The sequence below is a fragment of the Myxine glutinosa genome, chromosome 2, assembly GCF_964187855.1.
Source record: "Myxine glutinosa chromosome 2, kmMyxGlut1.1, whole genome shotgun sequence".
NCBI classification, from domain to species: Eukaryota; Metazoa; Chordata; class Myxini; order Myxiniformes; family Myxinidae; genus Myxine; species Myxine glutinosa.
In genome coordinates, this window is record NC_136262.1 from 192,717,836 (window position 1) to 192,737,188 (window position 19,353).

Consider the following 19,353-nt stretch of genomic DNA (forward strand, 5'->3'; position numbering starts at 1 on the left):
CGAGTTGAAAGAATTGACGCGACCAAAGATGGAAATTCGTCCGAGTAGGTTTAATAAATGTATCACACTCGGGTACTCTGAAAAGCCCGTTTATCGGGCAGCAATATATATACACATTTATGTCGGGAAGTTTTCCCGGCAAAAGCTATACCGGGCATGCCCGGGTATCAAGGGCGAGCCTTGGAAAGGCGAGTCTGGACCTGCCCGGGCATGTTTGGCTGCGGCCTGGCAAGTCGAGGCTGGGCGTGCCCGGGCGCTCTGGACGAGCACTGGAAAGGCGAGAGCGGGCATGCCCGGACGCTCTGGGCGAGCCCTGGAAAGGCGATAGCGGGCATGCCCGGACGCTCTGGGCGAGCCCTGGAAAGGCGATAGCGGGCATGCCCGGACGCTCTGGGCGAGCCCTGGAAAGGCGAGAGCCGGCATGCCCGGGAAAGACGAGACCGGGCGTGCCCGGGAGGTTCGGGCGTGCCCGGGAACAGTGAGTCCGGGCATGCCCGGGAGAGGCGCGTCTGGCCGTGTTCTGGCCGGTGCAAGGCGATTGTGTGCATCCAGCGGTAACCGCTACAAAGTGACAATTTATGTTGAAATTCACAACAACTATAAATGGAAGTGACAATAGCAATTACTATCCTATTACAATGGTAGAATGCAGTTACTGTCATGGAATAATGTAGATGGAAACTTTGGGTTACTTTTTTTTAAAGTGAAAAACGTGTCAGTTTGTCATTTGTTTGACCTGACGAGAGGACCCTTTGGTCCATTGGACCAAATTTTCATTGGTCTTCACGGCCTTGTAATATACCTATCTACCTGTCGTACAGATTGAGCATTAGCTTGCCTTTCACCAAACACAGATGTGCTTGGCCCAGAGCAGGGATTATAGTTCATTATTATTACTAGCGTGACTCGGCGCGCTACGCATGCCTCACCACACGTCGTTTCAGAGGGGTAGGCATCTTTGACCATTTCGGTGTCTTTTGGGTTTCATGGTGTTTTGGGTCTTCAGGGCCATTTGGGTCTTCAGGGTCTTTGGGATCATCTGGGCCTTTAAGCATATTTTGGGTCTTCTGGGTGTTTTGGGTCTTCTGGGTGTTTTGGGTCTTCGGGGTGTTTTGGGTCTTCGGGGTGTTTTGGGTCTTCGTGGTGTTTTGGGTCTTCGTGGTGTTTTGGGTCTTCGGGGTGTTTTGGGTTTTCGGGGTGTTTTGGGTCTTCGGGGCGTTTTTGGGTTTTCGGGGCGTTTTGGGTCTTCGGGGCGTTTTGGGTCTTCGGGGCGTTTTGGGTCTTCGGGGCGTCTTGGGTCTTCGGGGCGTTTTGGGTCTTCGGGGCGTTTTGGGTCTTCGGGGCGTTTTGGGTCTTCGGGGCGTTTTGGTTCTTCGGGCGTTTTGGGTTTTCGGGGCGTTTTGGGTCTTCGGGGGGCTCTGGGTCTTCGGGGTGTTTTGGGTCTTCGGGGTGTTTTGGGTCTTCGGGGTGTTTTGGGTCTTCGGGGTGTTTTGGGTCTTCGGGGTGTTTTGGGGCTTCGGGGTGTTTTGGGGCTTCGGGGTGTTTTGGGTCTTCGTGGTGTTTTGGGTCTTCGGGGTGCTTTGGGTGAGACTTCCGATTCCTCGGGCGAGTGAGGCGTGCTTCGAGCTCTCCACGGCATCGAAGTTTGAGTGTTTTCCCGTTCTTGTCTTTGTCAAATTTCCACTGGTTATTTTGCTGTGTACGTGTTATTGTGTGTTTCTGGTTGGTGTTGGTTTGTGGTTCGTGCAAACTTGTGTGTAATTAATCATTTTCTGGGTCGTACCTCGTGCGCGGCCTGGTGACTTGTAGTAGGGTGGCTTAGCAAAATTACCGTTACACGGTGGACAAAATCACCAAATTTGGCATGAACACTCCTAATGACCTATTAATCAATATTAGCCGAGGAGCCCTCGCGAATTTTTACGCGTATTCGTGTAAAACCAAAAAATCCAAAATGGCCGCCATCCAGTAATTAAAAACACATTTCCCGGGTTATATAAGTCATGGATAGCAAAAATTGGTATCAAAATATAAATTTTTAGGACACTGAATGTGTATTTTGATATTACAATATCACCAGTAAATTTAAAGGGACATTCAGTGATTTCATGTGAAGGGCGCCCTCAATGTTAGGGGGGGGGGGGGGGGAAGCTTTTGGCTTGAATACATTGCTTATAACTCCAGGTCATTAATTATTGCGAATGATAAGCTGTAAACATTGTACCCTGGAAATACAACATTATCATTAGGAGTGTAAAATATCGAGCCCAAGAATTGGGCGTGTCGCTTATTGGATGTCACGCCTACCATTACAATCAGTATCCACTATAAACCAATGAGAGGTTTAGATTAAGACTTAATCTAAACCTCTCATTGGTTTATAGTGGATACTGATTGTAATGGTAGGCGTGACATCCAATAAGCGACACGCCCAATTCTTGGGCTCGATATTTTGCACTCCTAATGGTTATCCTTTCTGGTCGGATCCAGCTTGGACTAGACTATTAAGTACATATGTACACCTGATATAGGCTGCACATTAATCAAAACAAAACACTGAAACAAAAAAAAGCCGACTTGGAGGTACATGTAAGCAAAGTATGTCATTTGTTTTTGAAAAAATGAGGATGCCCCCAAAAGTCTCTGGTACTGCATATTGATATAGCTTTATATATTACAATACTCCTGGTCTAAAAAAAACCTCCCAGTCCCACTTGGGATGAGGGGAATTTGTAGCCACACAATCATGAAACTTATAACCACTACATGATATAATTGACCTCAGTCATCAACTTTTAAAGAAAATAATTTTAAAAAATTGAGTGTACAAGTACTTTGGTCATTCAGTAGTGAGCATGGGGGATTTCTGTTGAACAAAAGTATATTATAATGTTCAGTGTGCAATGTGCAAATCCTTACTTTCTCATAATCTAGACATCTGCAATGTTCTTATTTACTTGTCTATTTAATACATGGGCAAACACAACGTTTTGAGCAGACAAGATTGGCATTGCCACATTTGCATGTGGTACAGTCTCCTTTGCAACCACATTTGATTAGTTCTCTGCATGCTCTGGAAACCTCTGGCATTGATATCCAAACTCGTACCCATACATCTGACACCTTGGTCCATGCAAATGTCTGTGGAGAAGGAACCACTTGCTGTGTCTGTGTGCTGGTTGTCCAGATTCCGGCTTGATACAATGCCCGCCGGGCATGTTGAAGAAGAGCATCCTGTGTGGGTGGTATTCTGTCCATTGATCGATTCTTCTGGCAGAAGAGTTCCTGTCTTGCTTCATTGACGGAGCTCAAGGGACTTGTTCTATCATACAAGATGATGATTAGTCTCTCGATCTTCTGGAAGTGATCAGCGTCTGTATAAAGAAGCTCAAAGGGGTGACGAGCCAGATACACAAATGTTTCTGTGATGTCTTCATAGGCTTGCCAAGCCTGCCAGGCTGACTTCTTGTCCTTACCTTGGAAGGCTGATGTGGTATCACATCCAGAAAGGGCATGAAATACTGGTAGAGCTTGTGATCTTGTTTCCCCAAGTCTGTCACATATGGCATTGATACTGTAAAATCTGTAATTCTTACCCATTCCAAAGGCAACCCAGATGTCTACCAATGGCTGAGTGACCATGAGATCATAAAATGTACCAATAAGTATGACTACAACGTCTGTGTCAACAGTGCGCACTTTAATAGTCTTCATATCTTGCTCTAGTGCATGCACGATGTGCACTATGACCCTCGTATCTGCTTCCTCATGGTTGCAGTTCAGCATGGCGTTGATGGTGCCTGTGGATACTACAGATTCACCTGATGTGATGTACACGGATTTGCCTGATGGAAAGGTAAACTCGGCAACCTTGGACGTCAGAAAGGCAAATAGCTCCTGTTTGTTTTTTGGATCACGGAGGAAGTCCATCCAATTGCCTGGAAGCTTGGTTTGGCCGGACACTTTTCTGCGCACACCCTTTCCTCTCTTTTCCCGGGTTGATTCCTTCAAACTGTCTGGAATGTATGTGTCCCACACAACATCCAACCTTGTGGCATTCTGTAGCTGCTTCACCAGGTAGGGGATGAACACCTTGTCTGCATACTCAATGAACGTGCTGACTGCAGTAGTCGGCAGACAGTGCACAATGACAGCACCATCCAGTACAATGCAGTCATAGGTTGAAGGTGGCTCAGGCTGCTCGGGCTGCTCAATACATTTCAGTAGATCGGACTTTGTGTTTGGTAAACTAGGGCATGCCCGTACGTGGGTGCCCGTTCCTTGCCAAAAAAAAAAAAAAAACGCTACCCGTACGCTCTACCCCGCCCGTACGCCCGTACGCCCGTAAACAAAAAAAACAACGCTCTTCGCTTCCGCCCTTCGCTCTGACTGAATTGGGAGAAATAATGCGCATAAGAAATCGAGAAATTATTATTTTCTCCGGAAGAAATCGAATTACGAACCGTAATGGCGCACGCGCTCGGCTCGGCTCGCTCTCACATCGGCCACGCCTACGCAACAACGCGTTCTGTGATTGGCTGCCGGAAGTGCAGTCTTCACTGCCCGGAAGGTCGCATATCGCAGTTACGATGAATCGCAAATTAGTTTTAATTAGTTTTAAAACATAGTTGAACGCCAACATAGTTTGCCAACGTGAAATAAATGAATACGCTCTCAAATGTGCCGTCCGAGGCAGAGTCTGTTCGCCACGTTCGGCACACGTGATAGCTCGCTGCTCTCTGATTGGTTGAATCGTTTTTTGGACATAGCTCGGTAACTACTTCTCCGATTAATATGAAACCTTGAAAAGGCACATCCTCGGGTCCCCAGCAATATACCTGGCAAGTTTCAAGTATATCGGACCGGTAGTTGTCGAGAAACAGCGGTCACAGACAAACATACATACATACATACATACAAACATACACACAGAGATTACTGGAATTATAGATAGAAGATGCAGCTTACCAAAGTCTGAGAGAGAAGGTGGAAAGGGTTGTATCTCATGGGCAAAGAATTCCTTCAGGTCACCCTCGCGACTTTGCATGGCAATGTACAACTGGCCAAAAAGTGCCACATTGTTCTGGAGCACTTTGATCTTCTTCCCCTGCTTTGTCGGGGCCTTGGGTTTAGGTCTCTTGAAGAGAGCCAGTGAGTTCTTCTTGATTGGGTCATGTATAGAGCAGCTGCGATCTTCAAGTACACTCTTGACATACTCCTGATACTGCTTTATGCCTGTGTCTTCCAATGTGCGTAGTGCGGATACTACAGACTCATCCATGCAATTGCGACTGTCGAGTGTCACTAGCTCTTCAAAATCATCAAGGAAGGGGTTTCCCATTCTGTTGAAGGTTTCAGAAAGATTGTTTACTTCCTTCTGAAATGTTTTTTGTGATGCAAGGCCCTGTTCATGGTTCCGAAAATCTGGGTCATCATTGGGAAAGTATTCTTCCTCAAACTGTGTTTGCAATCTGGCCAACTCGGGACCTGTTAACATCCAGCGTCTAAATGCGACAGGGTTTCCTGTGAGTCCAATACAACCACCAGAGCCTTTGACTTTCGCGTTCTCCTGTTCATAAGCTTGGTCAAATGGGATAGTAGAGAATATTTTGCTGGTTTTAGAAAGGACCCAGTGGCATTGTTTCTCAAACTCTTCCTTGATAGGGTCAGGCAGAGACTTCATATCTCTTATGTGAACAGGCATCCATCTTGAATAGTTCACATGGTCCAGGGCAAAAAACAAAGGTGTCAGCTGCTCCAAGACATCTACATACAAAGGAAAGTTCTTTTCTCTGTGAGCCCTGATGAAGATGAGAATAAGGGTTTCGTATCTCAGGATAAGGTCCCAGTACATAAAGGTGGGACTCTTCTTCAGCATGTCATTCCTCCAAGCTTCTGCAGATTGATTGTCTTTAGGTCTCTCGGAGAGCAGGAAAGCCTTTCTTTGAAGGTTATGGAGAGTAAGGAGGGTGATTTGATGGGCATGCCTGGTTCGTGTGAGATGTGACACCTTCAGAAATGAGTCGGCTATGCCAGTGAAAGCCACATCTGCCTCTGTAAGGGCGGTAGTCCAGCCAGAACTTTCCAGAATATCTCCAAGTGTGTTCCACAGTGCCATTTCTTGGTGTAAACCACCTAACATAACAACATGCACTTTTCCCCCATGAGTATCAGGCCATTTCCACTGTACAAACTTTGCCAGGGCAAATAGAGGCTGATCAAAGGTAGTGACTGGAATTTGTCCTGGGTTGAGATACTCAATCGCTTGTCTCTGGACATCCATGCCGTGCTTTATCATTGCGGCGGTGGAAGACTTTTCGTAGAACATAGGCAGTAGTGAACACACAGCTGGAGGGTCTTCTATGGGAGGTTGCTGCGAAGCATGATAGGCAGCCCAGACGATGGCATCTTCATTGGTGACATCCTCCTCTAACAGTGCTCGTGCATGTTCGACCCAACTAGTTTCCTGGATAAGTGCCTCATTTAAGCAGGTCTTGGTTGGCTCTGTGTTACTCTCAGGTACTTCAATTGCAGCGGTTGTTAAAGCTACAGCAGGGACAAAAGCATAACTGACCGGGAGAGACTGCTGTGTTGCACCAGAAGGGGGTATCATAGTAGGTGGTCTGCTCTCACCAGGATCAGTTTGTGTTGGAAACTGAAAGAGACTAATTCCAGTCCCATGAAAGGAGTCATGTGAAGTGGTTGAGCTAGGGTTATGGTCTAGGGCTAGGTTGTCTAGGGCACCAACAGTAAACAACCCTTTCCAGAGAAAAGCAGGGCATACAACGCCGTCTTCTTCAAATCGCTCACATACAGATGTGGCAATACAGTCCTCAAGGTCCATAACACTGTCATATGAAATGCTGATACCCATCTGATACAATTGCTGGATGAGTTTCTTGCTTCTTGTCAGTCCATGAATATTGAGACCAATGTAAATGGGGAGAGGTGGCTCACGCTCCAGAGTATGTCTTGTTTCAACAGCTGATTCAGATGGAGTTTTCTTCTTTGTGTTGTAGAGAATGGTCTGTCATATAGTGAGGCAAGCCTGTGATTCACATCTGTCTTGATCTTTCAAGTTAAGGCCATTAAGTATAAAGGAGACAAGTGATTTGAGGCTTGGGGCATTGAATTTTCTTGACATTGTGTTGGGAAACAGCCAGTGAATTTGAAGCATTGATGGTTGAAAATGTCTTTGCGGATTATCGTTGCAGCTTTTGCTAGAATGTCAGCGTCTTCTGAGAAATCCCGTTTTTTCAAAGCTTCCTTCAACATATTTCGCATTCCTTCTTTGAAAACAATAACCGTGTTTCTACCATCGTTCTGTTCCTGTGCCTCTGGGAAGTGTTCCAGCAGTTGACGCTTCAGCCTAGTCTTGTTGACTTCTTTGTGGATACCCATGTCCTGAAGACGATTCACATAGAGTGAATGAATCTCTGAAAGCTTAAAGAGGAAAGTCCCAGAGTCTACAGCTATCTCAATGTAGCTTGTCAGCTCTACAAACACTCTAGACTCATTCACTTTTTCATTTACATTTGGTGATTCCCGACTCAACTTTCTGACGAGACTGCGGTAACGATTTCGCAGATGGGTCAGGCATTTTAAATGATACTTTGCTTCCATCGCAATCAAATCTCCTCCAACAATTCGAGCAAGAAGCTGTGTGTCATGTAGCTCTGTGATCATACATCGTATATTGGTATCAGCATCATATGTTAAAACTTGGGAGAGCTCACCGTCCTCATGTCCTTTGTCACAGAAGATGCACTTTGCTGTGTTTATCGTTTGGCGCTTACTTGATCTCCTTTGAGACTCGACAGTGTTGGGGACACCCCTTTTCTTTGCTTGCGTCCTTGTCAACTTGGAATTGTTATATTTCAAATGGCAAGATTTATGCCAAGATGCATGGTGGGTTACAAAATCTGCAGCAGTAACATCACTGCCAAAGTAGATGTTAGTTGGAAGTGCATCAATGTCTCTGAACTGTTCTACATTTGTCAAAAATGATGTATAAGCATCTGTCATGTCACGACTTGCTATAGGATTCTGCAAAGGGCATTTCAAAGGTTCAGATGTGTGTTGCTGACAAATGATACAACAATTCCAATCTAGATCCATCTTGTATACGGGCTCGTCTCTCTTGGCACGATGTCTGAACCAATCCGTACCTGCAGTTTCCTTGGCTTTCAATCGGTGCTCTGAAATTGAGCAAAAAGTATATATTATTCACATTAAAATAATATCAATATAAATAACAAGTTGAGTTTGGCAAAAATATAAATTTTACTCACAAGTAATATTAATCCAGCTTTAATTTAGCATTCACAATGGATGTCCTATAATACTTTCCATATGGAAAATTTATTGTGATAACAAAGAGAAAAAAAACACATAATCAATCACATTTATTTTCAAGTCAAGATAGGACATCTGATTTTTTGTTTTCACTAATGATGTCCTATAATGTCTTCCGTAGTTTTAAAAATGGCCTGGGCAACAGCATTGTTTAACAGTTGCTTTTTATTATATTTGATTTATACGTATTAATCATTATCATGGGTAAAGTTAATAAGTGCTATATAATGCAGTATAAAAATATCTAATTAGCCAGAATTTTCTAAATTCCTGATATAGTGCACATTGTGTTGATTATTTTGCATAGGCCATTATTTATAGGAGTGTTTAAGCTTGTCTAATTATGCTGATTGTTACCAAATGTACATAAACACATACTTCTGTTTAGCTAAAAAAAACCTGACTTGATCACTGAAGTTCTGTAATTAAAGATAATAACTTGAAAAGTTGCTTACTTACCATAAAATATGTAGATTGTTAACAAAGGAGGCCAGAAAACTTTCCACCAATACATGTGCTTAGCAGTATAGTAAAGACAGCCTGTAGTCACAATGTCGCCCTCTAAATTAGGTATATAACTACGGATACCCACAAGGGTCACATTAAGGTTAGGATAAAAGCATAATTAAAACATTCACATTATTTCCATGTTCAAACCCTTGTCTCAAGAACGCACTATCTTGAGAAAAAATAGTTTAGATCACTTTTAAATTCAATTAGTTTGGATGTTGCAGTCAATATTATGTAGTTTGATTTCTTTGAACTTTAGACCTACGGGAAATAAACAACCATGTTGTCCATATGTGGTAGGTTATTTGTGTATCTTTTTTAAAAATAGGGCTTCAATAAAAATATTCTGGTATAATATAATCATACTTTGGTACAATTTAGCCATCGTATGACCGCTAAAAACCAAGGAAATTGCTATTTCAGCATAAATGGCGGCCATTTTGGATTTTTATGTTTTACTTTAATATTTCAGGAGGGTGACCGAACATGTTGAGGACATGGTTCTGATATTTAAGTAATATTTTGATACAATTTGGCTTTCCTCTAACAACTACAACCCAAGAAAATTGGTATTTTATCATGAACGGCAGCCATCTTGGATTTGTTTGTGTTACCATGGTTACGTACATATTTCGAGAGGGCTCCTCGGCTAAAATCAACTGATATACCCTAAGGAAGCCTCACACCAAAAATGGCGCTTTTGTCCGCCCGGTAACGGTAATCTTGAAAATTGACCCCAAGCCACCCCGCTATTGGGGCTTCCCTCCCCCCGTCGGGGTTTTTTCGGTTTGGGTTATTTCCTTCGCTGTATTGCTTGTTTCTTTTATTTTGTTTTCTCCCCCTCACCTCACCTCACAAGACAAAGAATTCTATATTGATTCTTTCTCTCCCCCCGGACACGTGCTTGTTCGCTCTCCTCCTCGCCTTGGCTTGTGCCCCGCCCCCTGTATCTCGTTTTTCTTCTGCCTCTGCTCCTTCTTTCTCAAATCCACGTTCTCGCTTGGAGACTTTTCCCGGATTGTTTTTCATGGTTTTCATGGTTCTGTTTGAATATTGTTGGAATATGTTTAAACCGCAGCCGTGATGCTGAATCCCCCCCCCTCCCCCCCCTCCCCCCCCTTCCGGGTGCAGCCCGAAGTGGAGATCGGTTTCTGAGGTTTGGGACATGGAATGTAGGGACAATGACAGGGAGATCAGGAGAAGTGGTGGAAGTATTGGTCAGAAGAAGAGTGGACATATGTTGTGTGCAAGAGACGAGATGGAAGGGAAGTGGTGTGAGAATGGTGAAGGGTAGGCAGGGACAGAAATACAAGTTTGTGTGGCAAGGGTGCCCGGAGGGCGTGAATGGTGTTGGTGTCCTGTTTTCTGAGGAGTTTGTAGACAGTGTGGTGAGTGTGACTAGAGTGAGTGATAGGTTGATGATGGTGAAAATGATGATTGGAAAGCTCTTGGTGAACGTCATCTCAGGATATGCTCCGCAGGTTGGTCGAAGCGATGAAGAGAAGGACAAGTTCTGGTGTGCGATAGAGAAGCTGATGGAAAACGTGAAAGATGAGGAGGAAGTTGTGGTGGGAGGAGACCTGAATGGACATGTGGGAAGGAGTATGGATGGTTTTGAGGGAGTTCATGGGGGTTACGGATATGGTGTGAGAAATGGAGAAGGTGAAAGGATTTTGGAGTTTGCTGATGGAGCTGATTTGTTGATTTGTAATACTCAGTTCCAGAAAGAGGATAATAAGCTTGTTACATACACGTCAGGTGGGTCGACGACAACCGTTGACTACCTGATGGTGCGTAGGCGAGATAGGGGGCACCTCCAGGACACAAAGGTGATCCCGGGGGAGGAGGCTGTTTCACAGCACCACTTGGTTGTCTGCGACATAAGGGTGAAAGGTGCGAGGAGAGTCGGCGGGTGAAACCGAGAATGAAGGTGTGGAGGTTGAAAGAGGTGACAGTAAGGGAGGCATTAAAAGAGAGGCTGAGTAGGGTAGAGGCTGATGTGGTTGAGCTTGAAAGTGGTTGGATGTCAATGAAAGCTAGTCTGTTGGGAGCCATTGGTGAGGTATGTGGATGGACAAAAGGACCACCGAGGCACTCGGAAACATGGTGGTGGGATGATGAAGTTGGAAAGAGGATTGACGAGAAGAGGAAGAAGTTCAAGGAGTGGCAGAAGGCGAAGGGTACGGGAGCAGAAACAGCAGAGGATTAAAGTTATAAGGCAGCCAAGAAGGCTGCAAAGAAAGAGGTAGCAAAGGCGCAGGAGGCATGTAGGAAAATGTTCGGAGAACGCTTGGATTCGAAAGAGGGTCAGAAAGCAATATTCAGGATTGCAAAGCACATAGCGAAAGAGAGGTGTGATGTGATGGGGGTGAGTTGCTTGAAGGATGAAGTGGGACAAATCGTTGTCGACCCAGATGGAATTAAAGGAAGATGGAAAAGATATATGGAAATGCTGTTGAATACAGAGAATGAATGGGGTGGCAACATAGAGAGTAACCCAGTTTTAGGACCGGCAGAGAAGATAACTGAGAAGGAAGTTGAGGAAGCGATAAAAGCAATGAAGAGTGGAAAAGCGGGAGGGCCGACGGGAGTTGTGGGAGATATGTTGAAGGCAGCAGGAAGTTGGGGTGTGAACAGAATAACAGAGTTCTGTAATCTGGTGGTGAAAGAAGGCCGCATTCCAGTGGATTGGGAACTGAGTACCCTCGTCCCTCTATACAAGGGTGACCCTCTGGAGTGTGGCTCGTACCGAGCGATAAAGTTATTGGAGCATGGAATGAAGGTATTGGAAAGGGCGTTGGAGAGGAGGATAAGGAAGAAAGTGAAGATCGACGAAATGCAGTTTGGATTTATGCCAGGAAGAGGAACGACAGATGCGCTTTTCATTGTGAGGCAGTTGCAGGAGAAGTACATGGAGAAGAGGAAGAAGTTGTTTCTTGGGTTTGTTGATCTGGAGAAAGCATTCGATAGGGTTCCACGCAAAGTATTGACATGGGCATTGAGGAAGTTAGGAGTGGAGGAATGGTTGATCAGAGTAGTGATGGCAATGTACAAAAGAGCGCGCACAGCTGTAAGCACAAAGGACAGGAACAGTGGTGAGTTTGAGGTGAAGGTGGGAGTGCATCAGGGGTCGGTACTAAGTCCACTGCTATTTGTAGCTGTGATGGAGGTGCTGGCTCAGAACGTAAAGGAGGGTTTACCGTGGGAGTTGTTGTATGCAGATGATCTGGTGTTGATTGCGGAAAGTATGGATGGACTGAAGGAAAAGATGAACAAGTGGAAGGAATGTATGGAGACAAAAGGTCTGAAGGTGAATATCGGAAAGACGAAGGTGATGGCAAGTGGTAAAGCATGTGGTGAGGTGGAAAGAACTGGGAAGTGGCCGTGTGCTGTGTGCAGGAAGGGTGTCGGAGTGAACTCCATTCAATGTACAATGTGCGCTGAATGGGTTCATCAAAAATGTAGTGGTCTGAGCGGGTCATTTACCAATGTGGCAGCTACATTCAAATGTAAGGTGTGCACAGAGGGAGCTGCAGATGGAGGAAATGTTGAGTTGGATCTTGGAGACTGCGTGAAGCTGGAAGGTGTGAAAACATTTTGCTACCTCGGAGACATGCTGAATGGAGAAGGTGGATCAGACTCGGCAACGGTTGCTCGAGTGAGATGTGCATGGAAGAAGTTTCGGGAACTGAGTGGCGTGCTGATGAGGAGGAGAGTGTCGCTGAAGCTGAAGGGAAAGCTGTATGCTGCATGTGTGAGAAGTGTTATGATTTATGGGAGCGAGACATGGGTAATGAACGTAGAGCAGCAACGAAGGCTGGAAAGGGTGGAAATGCGAATGGTTCGATGGATGTGCGGAGTATCGTTGAGAGAGAGGAAGACAAATGATGAATTGCGAAAGATGATGGGAGTATTGCCTGTGATTGATGCTGTGAAGAGGAACAGGTTGAGATGGTTTGGTCATGTGTTGAGGAAGGATGAAAGTGACTGGTTGAGAAGAGTGATTGAAGTTAATGTAGAAGGAAGTAGAGGACGGGGAAGACCGAGAAAGACTTGGCTAAAGATGGTGGAAGAAGAAATGCTGGCAAGGGAGTTAACAAGGAGAGATGCAGAAAATAGGGCAAAATGGAGAAGATTGCCATGGGGACTGCAAGGCTAACCCCCGCTCTAGCAGGGAAAATGGCCTTAAAATGCATGTTGTTGTGGTTTGGGGTGCTTTGGGTCTTCGGGGTGTTTTGGGTCTTCGGGGTGTTTTGGGTCTTCGGGGTGTTTTGGGTCTTCGGAGTGTTTTGGGTATTCGGGGTGTTTTGGGTATTCGGGACGTTTTGGGTCTTTGGGGCGTTTTGGGTCATCGGGGTGTTTTGGGTCTTCGGGGTGTTTTGGGTCTTTGGGGTGTTTTGGGTCTTCGGGGTGTTTTGGGTTTTGGGGTATTCAGGGTCTTTTTGAGCCTCAGGGCCTTGAAGGGTATTTTGGATCTTTGGGGTCTTTGGGGGTCTTCAGGGTATGTTGGGTCTTTGGGGGTCTTGGTGGTCCGAAGGGTCTTGGGGGAATTAAAGGGTCGTCAAAGGTCTGAGGGGTCTCAGCAGTCTTAACGCAATTAAGAGGGTTAATTAAGAGGGTGGTAATTTTATTTGAAGAAGAAGACGTTTTCGTCGCATATAAACATACACACATACATACATACATACATACATACATACCGAACCATATACGTTTGCTATGTTATAATAAAGATTGCCAAATTATGCTCACATTATTGTTAATATTATTAGTATTAATTAATATATGTTTTGTTACAATGTTATTATTTTTGTTATTTGTTTTGTAATTGAGAATGTCATGCCGTGGAAGGACTTATTAAGCTGCTCTATACACCTTAACATGACGTGTTTAAAACATGGGGATTCTTCGAGATTCTTTGTAGCTAATTAGCCTAATCAATAAAGGAGATCATGGTGATCATTTTCTTTTCATGTTTCACATTCCACATCAGAAAGCTCCAGCAGAACTCCATAAAAAACATGTTTCACACACACACACACACACACACACACACACACACACACACACACACACACACAATACTGCAAGAAACGTAAATCATCCCATACAGACAGAGACCACGCACCACCATAAAAACGGAAACATAAAACAGCCTGGTGTTGGCTTAGCGGTTAGGGTGCCGGCTTAGGATCCCAGGATCCTGGGTTCGAATCCCAGTCGATCGCTGAATTAACGCCAGGGGGGTTGACTCAGCCCGTCATCCTTCTGAGGTCGGCTAATTGAGTACCAGTTCACTGGTAATTCCCTGTTTGTTGTAAAAAGGTGACAAAAAGGGTTGGCAGCAGGAAGGGCATCCGGCCATAAAACATTGCTTCAAAGAAAGGGACCAAAAAACAACAACAACCACGGTCCCCGAAAAAGGCCAACCCCCGCTTTGCGGGGAAAAATGGCCTCTAAAGGTGTTTTTTTTTTTTTTTTTTATACACCGAAAACTGGAAAAACAGGAAAAGAGCAGGAAGGTATGAAAAAGAGTTGGACAGATTGAGAGTAGACAAATAAGGCTCTTTGGAATGGCTAAGAAGAGGTCAGCTCAACTGGGATGGAGAATGAATCATTGTAAATTCCCAAGACCAAGTATATTACACCAATGGCTTTAAGAAAATGGCAGGACTGAGTCATTTGGATAGATAAATGTAGGCTCTGCAAGGTAGAATCAGAAAGCACGACCCTCCTCCTATCAGGATTAAAAAAAAAAAAACCTCATGTCAGAGCAGCTGTACACCAAAAAGCACAACAAAATATGTTGAGTAATCCACTGAAACATCTGCAAAAATCTCAACATCCCAGTTCCAGAAACCTCGTGGAAACATGAACCCAAAGCAATCACTGAAAATGAGGAAGTAATGCTCACGTACGACCTAATGATTCCATTAAGCGTGAACATAGAAAACAAAGCATTGTGAGCAGATATAGTACTGAGCTCCAAAAAAGAAAAGAAGGAATTGCTAATTGAGGTGTTAGTCCCTCACAATTTTGGCCGAACCAACGCAAAAATCAAGAAAACGACCAAATACCAAGATCTCAAAAATGAAATGAAAAGATCCTGGAAGCTGAAGAGCGCTGAAATTATTGGAGCAACTGGAATGATAAAAAGAACCGTACAGAGATCTTAGAAACCATTCCTGGGAATATTACGACAAACTGCAGTTGGAAGCTGTCTGAGGCTCGGTGACGATCCTCAAAAGAGGCCTCAGAACAAAACTTTGAGAATAAGAAAACTTCACAAACTGGTCCATGAATAATGATCCCTTACTGAAATGGAGGTGGATACTTCGAGACCTCGGAGGACTCCGTTACACGTTCTGAAACCCACATTTGGAGATAGCAATGAACGACACACACACACACACACACACACACACACACACACACACACACACACACATACACACACACACACACACACACACACACACACACACACACACACACACACATTTCATCCATTTATAATAGATGTGCACATTTGGTTGAAGAGATTGCTAACAATGGTGGAAGAGATGCAACACTGTTTTTTATTTCATTTATTTGTTTGAATAGCATTCTTCCTTTCTCTAACCTGATTGGTTGCCTGGCATAGCAACGGCTCCTAAGGATTTCCTTAACTTCAAGGAAATCCTTATCCTTAAGGGATTCAGCCGACGCTCCGCAACTCTCAAACCCATCCAGACACAGCCAAGTGAGCCGAACAGAAATATTTATGACATATTTATGACATGTTCATGTTATTGTCTTCATGAACCTGCACATCTTCCGCATGATTCTCCTGCAATGAGTCATACAGTTAGATGTACCAGGTGTAATATCTTCAGGCATGTCCTAAATGACCCACCTTCTTTTTGGAAATGATTTGTGTTCCATGATTGGTTCAGAATGATGAGTTTAAAGGATTGCATCGTATTGAAATATAAAAGTTACAACCTCTATACTACATCATCAAATATAAGTTATTTGCATGTCGAGTACATTCAATATGGTACAATCAAGGACGTCACATGATAGGTCTCAGTAATGAACAGCCAGAAACAAAAAAACATTTCACGACTAGTCACTCAAACTCGAGCTACCTTTCATAACCTAAAATCTGTACTTTACAGTGGTGTACCTCAACAATTTTCAAAGGTCACAAAAGTCAAATATTAATTTATCACCTCATTCATAATCCTCTCTCCGTCTTTCACAGTCTGCTCTGGCATGGGCGCTCGAGCTCCGGCTGCTAGCTTGAACTTCAACCTCTTCCTCCTGCTGCTCCCAGTGTGTCGCAACCTCCTGTCGGTCTGCAGAGGCATCCGCCCGGTACTCAGCACCAGCACTCACAAACAAGAACTGTGCAAACTTTTCACAAACTTTCACAAAACCCGATTGATCACAAACTTTTCAAAACAATATTACAGCACCTTCAATGAAGTACAACATCATTGATTTATGTATGCACTAATCAGGTTTCTTTCAAACCAAATACTCTGCCATTGATGAAACAATTAGTCTGTGAAATGGATTTTGAGAATGAATTGTAAGAAGAATGTTCAAAAAGTGATGTTTTATAAATCTTAACCACCCCACCGAAGGTTATTTTTTCTCTCCTGTTTGTCTGTCTGTTTGTCTGTTTGTCTGTGAGCAGTATATCTCAAAGAGTTATTGACGGATTCAGATGAAACTTGGTGGATTGGTTGTGCGTTTAACAAGGACAAATTGGTTCGATGTTGGTGAAGATCTGGATCCAGATCCTATAAGTTTAAGTGATTCTTCACCATTGAGTGATAGGGCTAAAAAAATATCTAAAAAGGTTGTGGACAGATTTGGATTGATGTTTTCACCTCGTGTGTGTCTGGTTTTTTTGTGTGTTTGTGATCAGGATATCTCAAAAAGTTGTGGACGGAGTAGAATGAAATTTGGTGGAGAGGTTGGGTATGTGACAAGGACAAAATGATTAGATTTAGGTGAATATCCGGATCCGGATTTGGATCAGAGAATTTTTTATATGATTCTTCACCATTGGGAGATTGGGGAAAAATTATATATAGCATGATATCTCAAAAAGTTGTGGACGGATCCGGATGAGACTTGCTGGACAGGTTGGGTGTGTGACCAAGAAGAATCGATTCCATTTTGGTGAAGATTCGAATCCGGATCAGATTCAAAAAATGTAATTTTCAAGTGATTCTTTGTGGACAAAACGTTAAGTTTCAAGATAAAACTTTGTGAATGAGTTGGTTAGGCGACAAGAACAAGCCGATTAGATTTTGGTTCAGGTTCGAATCCAGATCTGGCATATCAGTGGGATACAAACCATAAATTGTTCAGTCTGGCAGAGGTGTGCTATCTATACCAAGTTCCGTTCAAGTTTTTTTCTGTTATTATTTTGTCAAAATTTGTCTCAAAGAACATTCATGAATACAAGAGTCCACTGTACTTTAGTACATGTAAAGGAGACGTAAAACGCTTTAATGTTGCTTGTACGTCAATAGTTCATCAACAAGAAACCGATTATGGCAAGAATCCATTACCCAATAATCCTGACCTATTACTCCATTGAACTAATCTGCCAACTCTCTAAGATAGCTATAGATAACTAAGATAGCTAAGATATATATATATATATATATATATATATATATATATATTTATATATATATATATATATATATTATATATATATATATATATATATATATATATATATATATATATATATATATTCATTGCATAGCTCATCCTACTCACTTTATTAGTTTCTAAATAATGCTTCAATGCAATTTTCAGCTTTCGAATGGGAAATGACACCATTTCTATTCATCTATGTCAAGCCGCAGACATTTTTCATTCTGAGTGTGGCCTTAAATTTCATCCAAGCAACTCTGGAAAAACTAACAAATGAACTTCCTCTTTAGTTTGTGTCAAAGGCATTGATAGTAGATTAGTCTTCATTCTGTTTAGAGTCTTTACGGACTTCCTCATGATCCATCATGGGAATGACCGTCCACTCCAGCCCAAAAAAATTCCAGCCATCACAATCCTTTGTCAGTGGATATAATACGCCTGGTGTTGGTTTAATGGTTGAGGTGGCCGCTTAAGATCTTAGGGTCCTGAGTTTGAGCCCCTGTTGTGCACAGCCGTGCTCCCAGCAATGATGCAACCAGCAGCTATAGGCTGCATACGAAATGACTGGATGATTGGATATAATGGAGAATATTAAGAGGGTATGGCACGGACTGCAAAACCCCGACTCCTCCTTTTCAAACATCATGCGTATGCTCTCATCTATGTTTCGAACACCTTTACCATGTCTGTTATAAAAGTTTGTGATAATTGGCATGAAGCAGTAAACTTGACAGATGTGATGAATCTTCTCGTCCCAGTTACAAATCCATATGCAGAACACTCCTGGAAGATGGTTGCATGTGTGAGACATGGGAACTCACTGGGAAGCCCTTTTAAGGGGCTCACTATGCTCTCCACTCCAGAAAATAGCTTAGAAAAGTTGGACTAGACCAAGCTTGTTCCTTTCAATATGCCCAGTATATCAGAGTTTGCTTTTATTTCATCCATCATCATCATTGGTCGATCGAAGATCGGTCGACCGAAGTCCGGATTGTATGATGTTTCTCCACACACATCAGCCTTCCATGTTCCTTGGTAACTCTTCTTCTTCAGCCCTGTGCCCCTTTCCAATTGATCAATGTAGGTAAGAACTCGTCTCCCGCTAGGTCTCGTCCCATGACTTGGCGTCCAGAGTACGAGTGCGACACAATTTCATGTCTACTTTTATAACAGTGTCCAACAAATCTAAGTCTGTGCCCCTTACACACCCAGACGCTGGTGGTAGATTACCATGAGATCTTTTTCAAAGACATGTTGTTTCCAACTAATATTTAGTGCTGCTCTGCGGAGTCAAGTGTAACATCCATCTAGTTACTGCTTTCAATAACTTTAGTGAGTGTCCAAGACTCAGCTCCACAAAGGAACACTCTCGACTGTTGCTTTGAAGAATTGTATTTTGAGATTTTGTGGCAATTCTGATTTCCATATTTCATCCATTTTTATTGAAACTTCCCATGCTCGGGTCTCTCACACTCTCTCTTTACTACTCTTCATATGGGATCCAAGATATGTGAAATCGTTAACATTTTCAAGAATATTGTTTCTGGCAGTTTTAACTTCTTCATTAACATTGAACATCATGCACTTTGTCTTATCTGCATCTATGCGCAGGCCAACAGTTTTGAAGGGGATTCGATTCTGCTTCGAAGTTCTTCGGCAGCATTAAGAGAGTTGGAAATTAGGGCAATATCAACTGCAAAATCTAAGTCACTAATACTTTGTACTTTGTGACATCGACTCCTGTGTTTCACAGTTGTGAAACTGAAATCATCAACATCTTCACCAATGGCAGTTCTCATGACGTAATCTAATACAATTTCATCC

The 19,353-nt window shown here is 43.3% G+C and overlaps 1 protein-coding gene across 1 annotated transcript in view; it reads left to right on the top strand.

Moving 5' to 3' along the window:
- The window catches only part of LOC137418027 (NADPH oxidase 2), a 177,509-nt gene that overhangs the window by 11,915 nt on the left and 146,241 nt on the right, over positions 1-19,353 (top strand). Inside the window, 2 exon segments of the mRNA XM_078772128.1 lie at positions 16,112-16,126; positions 16,129-16,224. Of these exon segments, the coding sequence (XP_078628254.1) occupies positions 16,112-16,126; positions 16,129-16,224 (111 nt within the window).